Genomic DNA, 10060 nt, shown 5'->3' on the forward strand with positions numbered 1-10060 from the left:
TTGAATAATGATAAAATGTGAATGGCTACTAGCACTTTGTAGCAGTCACTGGGGGCAGGGCAGTTTGCCTTCATTCTGTGGACCAAGTTGAACTTTTTTACTTCCTCGGACAAACTGGAGCAGAGGTCAAAACTGCTGCCACGTCAATTTATTCTTTTTATTTCATCATATCAGACTCACAAAGGAGTGGCGGGTGCTACCCGCCGTCATGGGTAAATAACTTCCTCTTTAGCAAAGTTATATCAAAGTAAAAGCACAATGTTGGTTTTGTTGCTGCCATGCTTTATATCTAGCTGAATTGCCGATGTTTTTATTTTGAAAAGTTGTGAACTCAGGTCGAAAGATTGCATCAAAAAAATAACACCAGTTAATGGTCCAGTGTGTAAGATTTAGTTGAAAGTGATCTATTGGCAGAAATTTAATGTAGAATAATCCTCATGATGTTTTCACTAGTTCATTTCATCTAAAGAAAAGACCATTTATATTCAAATACTTTATATTTACATCGAGGGGGTCCTCTCTATGGAGGCCGCCATGTTTTTTACATTAGTCCAGACTGGACAAACTAAACACCTTTTGAGTTTTTATGACACTTAAAGGCTACCACAGTTTCTTTTTCATGTTTGGAAGGAGAGGGTGAGGTGAGGGGTATTGGGGCCATATTGTCCAGCCCAAAAGTATTTTAAAAGTCAGCATGGTTTAAAGAACCACACCACCATCGTTTCATTCATGACAGATTTTAACAGCATAAACACACATTTCTAATAACTCAAATATGTGGTGCAGTAGAGAGAAAATATGAGGAAAAAATCATCCATAGCCAGGTGGAGAGTACTTCTTTTATTTTAAATACATCATCATTGGTTCAGCCTGCATACAGTAACGTATCAGCACATAACTACACAGTACAGAGGTGGACTGCTGCCACACCGGTTGCAGCTTGGCCAATATGTAACATCGACAGCCACAGTCAATATCTGACAGCCAGGCCAGCATATTCCTTCATTTAAACTCCATTTAAAACTATTCATTTGAGATACAAAACCGCTAGGATGCCTGTGTGTCAGTATTTTTTTTCTACAACCACACAGACGTTAGGTAGGCAGCGTGGTACTTTACTGACCCTGGCAGGAGAACAAAATACAAAAAAAAAGAAGAGCATCATTTATCATCATAGGTTACATGTTCATTAACGTTGATTCTCAGAAATAGAAAGTTGGCCTCGGAAAAATACATAATTGAAGTTGTTACACAAAATAAGGTTTGGAAAGGTCACAATTTGATTGATTCCTCAACCCCCTTTTGTAAATTTCAAGCATTTCCCTTTTTTCTAAGACAAAAAAAATCCAATTGTTGTGTGTTGGATTTGTGCATCACCACAAATCCTATCTTTGCACTGTTCGACCTGTGTATGGCTTTAAATGGGGTTTAAAGACTTGGCGAGATGAGAAGGCGGTACTAACGCAAATCAGATGCAAAGCGTTCAGCGTCTACATACTAACATTTCCATCGGGGCCTCGAACATGCAGACAGGGTAAGGTAGGAACCATGATTCTGGAGAGAATACTTGGGAACACATTAGCGCTATCTACAACTGGGACTGCTTCTCCTTTTTGGCAACTACCCCTGTGGACCTCACACTTCAGTTAACAATTTAAAAGAGAAAGAAAACACAGTGGCACTATATTTTATATTTAGGGCACAATAGCTGTGTTGCACCATTAAGGCCTCCCATGACTTGACATTTCACTCAAGGTCACTGCTAAATTCAACACCAAGTCATCTCGCGAACAGAGAATCATTGCATTTGTTCTGGTTTTAAGCTGGATACTTGCTGTGTGCTTTTCATTTGCGTAAGTGCGCTTTTTTTTGTTTCTGTAATATAACAACCACCAGCTCTCAGACATTATAATACCACACGCACTGACTCATTAAGGACGAATTTCGCTGCCAGTGGTTCAATGCTATTTTGTACTTCTCAGTGTAACCATGCACAACCAGCACTTCAAAAGAAAAAAGAAAAGTAAAGAGCAATCCAAAACAATTCAAGATTGAGAACATGGAGGTTGTGAGGTTATGGCCCATACTTCTCACGAGGAAGGATATGATGGAAAAAATATAATGAACTCAGTCACAGAGACAAAAGAACACAAACTGTCATAGTTTGATGAAATAAGTAACTATAGACTCAAGCCTCTTATAGAATCAAGTGCAGACTGTCCTAGCTTCTCTCCAAGTCACCCAGGTAGGAAGTCACCTGTGAAGAAAACAAGAAAGGAAACGAGGATTACACAGAAGTAAAAGCATGCTTCAGGTCAGGTGTTCCTCATTCCTCTTATCCAGAGGGTTTGATCACGCTGTTACTAAACCTCTACTTTTTAATCTACTAATTCCTGGGAGTTTGGTCCATAACTCACTTTAGACAACACTGACACAAGAAGGTACCAAAACATAATCCTTTACTGTTAGGCACCACGGACCAGTGTACATTCTGATGCATTAGTGCAGTTCATTTGTTTCAATGGCTTTCGGGAAAAAAATGGTTTCTCATTGGCTTAGGTGGTCAGAATGAGTGTATATCTCTGATCTTTTAATTCCCTATTTACCTCTGCTCAACTTGCAATCCTCAGGCAAGGGTCTGCAGTCATTTCCTGAATCTAGACTGAAAACTCTGGTGGACAGAGCGTTTGCCAACAGGACCCAAAGGAACTGGAATTAATTACCACAAATATTTGTTTCATTTCTCCATTTAAATATAAAAGAGCCTAGTCTGATTTTCACACGAACATTAAGTCCTACTACTTGTTTATGCTTGTGTTGTCAAGCAGATGTTAAGTGCCGTATGTCGATGTCGCAAAATCCTGTGAACACTCCAATAGAACGTTATAATGTCATTGTAACCACCTTATAACACGTCTAAAAGCCTAAAAAATCCCAATATGAATGTATTTGATGTTGCTGATTGTGAAAATGTCAAACAAAACTATTACGTTCCTATCGAGATAACATACGACAGCACAGAAAGAGAAGCTAGAAACAGGCCCTTCATCCATCATTCCTCTACGCATCACAACTACACAGAGTCAAGAGGCCGCTTCAAGCAGAGTCAGTCACATTCAGTTACACCAGGGAGGAGTCAGCAGCACAGTTCAGAGGAAAACAGAAAATATAGGCCTCTGAATGACCAGCTCTCAAATGCTCCCTACTTGCTCATGTGTTAGCTGTTAGTTCACCCAAAATGGCTACACTTCAGTACACTAGTTCACCAGCTACAGCTTTATGAGTTGTCAAAATGTCACTAAGGCTACATCCATACTACTTTGTTTCTGTTTGTGAAAATGGCTCTTTCTAAACGAAAACAATCTGTCATCATAAGCGTTTTAGATCTGTATCAGTTTTAAATCCCTAACTTCACTTGCCTGAAAACACATAAGGTGTAACCACGTGTGAGTGCCAGTGTAAACTGGAAATTCTCAGCTGGTCTCCTACACATGTTAACAGTTGAGCCTTACGTATCAGCAAAGGCTACGTCGTGACCAAAACGACTCAATCACCAATAAAACGTGGCCAGCAGCATTTCCAAACGTATCTGTTTAAGTGGCTTTAAAATAGAAGTGTGGACACCAGATGGATCCGCAGCAGAGTTGAGGCATTTTCAAACGTAGTAGTGTGGATGTAGCCTAGGCCTCTGTCATACCCTGATTCACGCTGAAGACTTCTGCTCTGCCACTTTCTGGCCTGACCTAAGAACGGTGTGATTTGTAGCAAAAACTAAACTCCTTACACAACACAAAAAAAAAGAAAAATAGGCTGAGGATCTGTTTCATTCCAAACCCAGCAGTTCAACATCAAAGATGAGGGTGGCGTTGGGAGGGATGATGCCCGGGTGGCCTTTGTTTCCATAAGCGTAGTCAGGCGAGCAGGTCAGTTTGGCCCTTTGACCAACACTCATCTGGAGGTAGGAGGAGGCACACGATACACACACAGGGGGGAGAAAGAGAGAGAGACAACGGGTGTCAGAAAATAACATGAGAGAAATACAATAAACAGTTCATTGTGTCATGCAGACTCAATACTCAACTGTCGACAGTAACAGTGAACAATAAGTGATGTTCTAACCCATAAACAGAATATAACTAAGGATCTCAAGCTACCATGAACAGGAGCTTCACACAGACAGGACTATTCACCAGCCACCAGGTCTGCAGGGCTGAGTGTGTAAGACACAGAGCTGTGTCCATGGCTGTATGGCCCCATGTTTACAGAGTTAATGAAAAGCTTGTTGCGTGAAAACCTGATAATGGAACCTTGTCAACAAATTAATACATTTCAGCAGATTCACAAATGTGTTTACTCCAATCTCTGTGTACTGGTGGCATAAATACAGCAAATACACTGTATTATGTCGGGTGTACTCTTCTCTGTCAGGCTGAGTGAGTGCAAACTGCAGAATCTATATCATTTCACAAACCTAATAATCAGATTCATCGAAATATATGTGCATTTTAGATACACATGTATGATTCATGCTCTCCAGCCCACCTGCACCACCCCCTCCTCCCAGCCTCGGATGACTTCCTGCTTGCCAATCTTGAACCTGAAAGGTTTGTCCCTGTCACGGGATGAGTCAAACTTACGTCCATCTGTCAGGGAGCCTACGAACAAGGAGACAGAGAGAGGTACAGTCAGGACAAAAAGTGGAGCCGCTGCACAGGTTGAAAGAATCCAGCTCTTACACCTGAGCATTACAGGTCGTTTGCGCAGAAAACTTCAGCCTGAAGACATTAAATTAATAACGTTTCATAAAAAGCACAGGAAACAAATATGTCTTCCAAGCTGGGCTGACATCCGCCTGCCCTGCTCTGTGTATATTGAGAGCACAAATGAAGGGATTCCAAGGATCTCAGAATAACCGCTGCAGCTGTCTGCAGGGTGGGTTTCAGTGTGACAGTCAGGAAGAACGAAAGCATCAATCTGCAGAATAGCACCCCCTCCAAGACTATTTATGCCAGCACTATTACTGTCATTAGCACCAGAAAGGCAGCATGTGTGTGTAATGGTTTAGTGTACTGTGATGTGAGTGTGTGTGGGAGAAGGGAGAAGGTGCAACAATTGCGCATGTTGTTGGGCACATCAGGGGGCGTCTGGCAAGATGCAGCCTTTAATCCAGGCAGTGGAGCGGGTGTTCTGTCCTCTTCTGGACATCTAGATATCATCCAATAGAATCATGTGCAGGAGCTGAAAAGTCCTACCCAAGTATCAAAGACAATGAGCATCAATACACAGCGCTGACATTTTCTCACATCAACCATTTCCTGCAGGCAGAGCCTTTAAAAAAAAATCCAGCAAATCCAAGTTTTCATCTTTACATGTGCATCTGCATTTCAAAAGGCTTGTGTGAGGGACTGTCCTGTTTCATGTCCCATTTTAAGGCTGCTTTGTGGCGCTGACAGGAAGGGATACCGCCCAGAGAGGAAATCCTGTAGTTTGTTATTGTAAAAAACAAGATTGCAGACTCATACCTCAAAAGAAATTAAAAAAAACATATTTCACTGTGCAAAGCCTAAGCTGGATCTTGCTTCATGTTAAACTCAGGCTTGTATTACATTGAGAGTTATGTCTGTCTGACCAGGAGAGAAGGCTGAGACCAGCTTTGCCAAACCAAGAACAGGTGCAGACAAATATACAGTCTAAGACATCTGAAATCCTAATTTCTACTGATGCTACATGTTTCCTTACTGGTACTGTATTCAAATAGTAGTGAATTTTTTTCTCGACTAGTGCAGTACCTGTTCTAAACCGGCCTGTTTGTACGGTTCTGTTCTCCTGTCCTGTATCAATGCTGTACTTCAGAATTATTCCTTGTCATTAGTGAGTGATCCTCAAACTGTTTCACAATATACCTTTTTAATAAACAATTGTCTTTCTGCACCAAAGATTTAATAGTCAATGTTTTCATAAAATGAAGCTGAATTTGTGGCTTATGTATATAAGTCTGAGTGATTTACTGAAATGCTGCTATTTATTCATACATGACATGTCAGATATTTCCGAAGTCTGTTTAGCAACTGACACAATCTTCAGACCACAATTTTCACAATTTGTCCAAATAAAAGTTCAATAATAATAATAACAATAATTGAGCTGCTGTGGTTTATCTGAGAACGTAGAAGAAGTTCAACTTGGTCCACTGACTGCTCTGTTCATTACCCAACCCCCCCACCCCCCCTCGCCAGTTTATTCAATCTTAATTCAAATTGAACATATATTGTGTTCAAAAAATGCACAAAACTCAAAACTGCACTTCCTTTTGCAATTCACAATACACATGCCATGTATGAAGTCGATTAGATGGATGGTTTACTGGAAATGTGTTCCACACACAGACAGTGACAGACACATGTTTGTGGCATTAGTGGGTAGGTTTCTTACAAGCAACCTAGCTCTAAGAATGGCTTGTCCTGTTTGCAAGTCGCTCCACCAAGCTGTTCCAGACAAACAAATCTCAACTGCTTAAAATGAATAACCATATTATTTTGTACAAACACTGATGGTCAGCAGAGGATGAACATTACAGACCTTAGCTATCCCTTGACTATTCCCCATAGAGTTGTCTTCAATCAAATGTCTCAACTACCACTTTCCACTTATGTCCACCTCACGATGAAATGTCAAAACTGGTGCTCCACTCCCACAGACGTCACCGACATCTCAAACTTTTATTTGTCCATCTGCAAAACTAATAGCACTGCCATAATCCCCAGCTGCACAGTGTGTTAGTTGATAATTAGCAAACACTTGATCAATATGGATAATCTGCACACAAATCATTAATTATGAGTTGCTTCCCTAGTTATAACCTAGTATTGGTCCTTTAAAATCTGTACCGTGATGACACAGAGAAGATAATAAGAATCAGACTGATACTATGGGTCTCTACAGGAATAATTTAGTGCAATCATATACATTTAAATATAGTGGGTGTGTGCATGCGTGCGTGCGTGTGAGTGTGGAGGGAATGTGACAGGTTTACTACAGTAAGTCTGACATTATTTCTGTGGCCCAGACGCTTATAATCCGCTCAACTAACCCCCCGCCCAGAACCTCCAACAAAGAGAGAGGCGCTAGAAATCAGACAGGATTTAAAATCCGGCTGTCTGAGCTGTCTGTCTGAATTGACTGTCCGTCTGAGTTGACTGTCTGTCTGCCTGTGCTGTCTGTCTAGTTGACTGTCTGTCTGCCTGTCTGTCTGTCTGTGCTGTCTGTCTAGTTGACTGTCTGTCTGTCTGCCTGTCTGAGCTGTCTGTCTGAGTTGACTGTCTGTCTGACTGTCTGAGCTGTCTGTCTGAGCTGTCCGTCTCTTTTTGCATGTCTGCCAGAGCTGTGTGTCTGTCTTCCTGAGCTATCTGTCTCTCTCTTTCGCTCTCTCTATCTCACTCTGTCTGTCTGTCTCTCTCTCTCTCTCTCTGCCTGTCTGTCTCTCACTCTCTGTCTTTCTCACCCTCTATATCTGTCTGTCTATCTGTCTGTCTCTCTCTCTCTCTCTGCCTGTCTGTCTCTCACAACATTTTGGCCCAAACTGTTGCATCCATTATCTTTTTGCATTAAATCCAGAGTGCTCATAATTACCATCACCACCATAACCACCATCATAATCACGATCACTATCATCACCATCACTAGCATCACCACAATAACCACCATCATATTCACCATCACTATCATCACCATCACTAGCATCACCACCATAACCACGATCATAATCACCATCACTACCATCACCATCATAATCACCATCACCACCATAATCACCATCACTAGCATCACTACCATCACCATCATAATCACCATCACTACCATCACTACCATCACCATCATAGTCACCATCACTACCATCACCATCATAATCACCATCACTACCATCACTACCATCACCATCATAGTCACCATCACTACCATCATAATCACTAGCCTCCTCCACATACCGTGGACACCAGTGTGCTTCCAGAGAGTGGTGATGTGTCGAAGGGGTTAAATCTTCATGCAGCTGACTGACAGTCATTTTACTCTTTGCCCTACTGAGGAATCACTGCCTGCAAAAGAAATGTCTGATCGCACAGTCGAACGCGCTGCAAGGCGTTGAGTATCAGCACATCCCTGCGTCCCGGTGAGGATTTACAGTGTTCGCTGTGGCACTTACAGGATTACCACATGCCTCGGTATTTGTCAGGCGGCTGCAGGAGACAGTTGCCCGCGGCCGTCACTCCACTTGTGCGGCCTTCATTAGTAGAAAATGCCCAAGTGCAGGGGCTAAAATGTGCAGCAGAGTTTGATCCGTGCACGCACAACTACTCACCCACATAATGCACCACGCACGTCTGTCCCTTTTTGGGGAAAGTCCTTCCTGTGGAGAGACCAAAGAGGAATAACAGGCAATTAAGGCGGTGTTTTCTGCGCCTGTATTAGTTACATGCAAACAGAAGTGCAAACATGCGCCTAGTGGTTGACACATGCACGTCTCCATATATTACATTCTATTATTATTATTATAGTTATTTGTGCAGTCGCTTTACCGTCACCCGGGGTTATAGTCTCGATTTCAACTCCCATGTTTGAGGCGGTGTGTTGTGGAGCTCTCCTTGCGCCCGGCGACACTCTCCTTCCCGCAGCCTGTCTGTGAATGTGCGTGTTCCTCCCGCGGTCCTCTCTCTCTCTCCCCCTCCCTCCCTCTCTCTCTCCCTCTCTCTCCCTCTCTCTCTCTCTCTCTCTCTGCAGGGAGACCAGCGTCACTTTATCATATTACACCACAACACTTCCGGCCGCCACCTCCAAAGTAAAACCTGCACAGAGACATGTCAGCCGCTAGGAGGCAGTGTATATGTACAGCTAAAAATAAAGAGAGAGATTAAATATAATGTTAAAATAATATTCAGATATACAATAAATAACAGGAAATACAACAGACTACTTTCATGGCAGCCATTTTGACATAAGACACAAGGTAAACACAGGTTAACTAATCAATTGAACTAAAGCCCAACATACCTAAATACAACAGAACCTTTATTTGTGTCAGTAAAACATGTAACCTACTGTTTCATGACACAACGGCAGCAGAGAATAAGGCCTTTTGTTCACAATGGTCAAATGAACCCATGTATTATATCTACTTACAATCCCTGTCTGTATGTGGACAGCAGAACTCGCGAAACGTTCAATTTATGGCCTATACACTTGGCATGTGTACTGTTGATTGCTCGATTTAGACATGCAATATGTTCAGTACTAATTAGTACTAATTTGAACTAACAGGTGACATGTCTTGAACATGTCTTCTTCGATGTCCTTGGAAAAACTACAGCTGTTGTGTACTTGGGTCGGAGGATTGTGTTGATCGCTTTTCAGACCTCTGAAATAGCTGACTTGTAGTGTATGACAAAATAACATACTCAACTTCACACATAAACACTGACTACAAAATCTGCATTTTAGATAAACAAGGTAGGACGAGCACAAAGTTTTTTAACTTCACTCTGGACCGGATCGTTTGTAAGACTGATCTCTGTTCTGTTGTAATTCTTTTATCTTAATTCTTTCATGATATTGCATTAACTGTGAAGTGTGACACAGAAGTTCTTCCTCTTACATACGTGTTTATGTGTCATAGATTCTCTTCAAACATCTAGGGAACACAAATGTTAGGCCTTAAACATTAACAATAATTCTGTTCTATTCATGTGTCCCAGTGATTCATGACAGTATTGAGTCAGCATAAGCAATACAACAGGCATGAAACTCAAGCAGCTAAATCAATTTGTCTCATAGAGCTTAACAAGGTGGGACATCCTCTGTCCTTAACCTTCTGCAAGAGTGAGTGAAAACCTACCAAGAAAAAAATGCAGAAAGCATGAAACCAACTATTTACTGGCAACAATTTTGATTATTCCGTTTGAGGGATGCCAGACAACCAGTTTGTTCAATCTACTGTGAATATGTGCCAGTAGTTAGTTGACAGTAAACTCAATGTTAAAACTCAGACAAAATGAACTTCTTTGAAAAT

General features: G+C 41.6%; 1 protein-coding gene across 1 annotated transcript; it reads right to left on the reverse strand.

Moving 5' to 3' along the window:
* Nucleotides 1-825: 825 nt before the first annotated feature.
* On the reverse strand, nt 826-8729 carry fkbp1ab (FKBP prolyl isomerase 1Ab). The gene is made up of 5 exons (XM_020088684.2): nt 8574-8729; nt 8357-8404; nt 4543-4655; nt 3785-3952; nt 826-2257 (listed from the first exon to the last, which is right to left on the reverse strand). The coding sequence occupies exons 1-4, from the start codon at nt 8608-8610 to the stop codon at nt 3824-3826; spliced, it is 327 nt and encodes a 108-aa protein (XP_019944243.1). The 5' UTR covers nt 8611-8729; the 3' UTR covers nt 826-2257; nt 3785-3823.
* Between the last annotated feature and the right edge of the window lie 1331 nt (nt 8730-10060).

This window comes from Paralichthys olivaceus, chromosome 6 (genome assembly GCF_024713975.1).
Source record: "Paralichthys olivaceus isolate ysfri-2021 chromosome 6, ASM2471397v2, whole genome shotgun sequence".
NCBI classification, from domain to species: Eukaryota; Metazoa; Chordata; class Actinopteri; order Pleuronectiformes; family Paralichthyidae; genus Paralichthys; species Paralichthys olivaceus.

Coding starts and splice junctions, on each gene's coding strand:
- fkbp1ab (XM_020088684.2), bottom strand. CDS start 8,610: ATGGGAGTTGAAATCGAGACTATAACCCCGGGTGACG. Junction 4,656..8,356: donor GTGCGTGGTGCATTATGTGG/GTGAGTAGTTGT, acceptor CCTTGTTCGTAG/GCTCCCTGACAGATGGACGT. Junction 3,953..4,542: donor GGGAGGAGGGGGTGGTGCAG/GTGGGCTGGAGA, acceptor TCCTACCTCCAG/ATGAGTGTTGGTCAAAGGGC.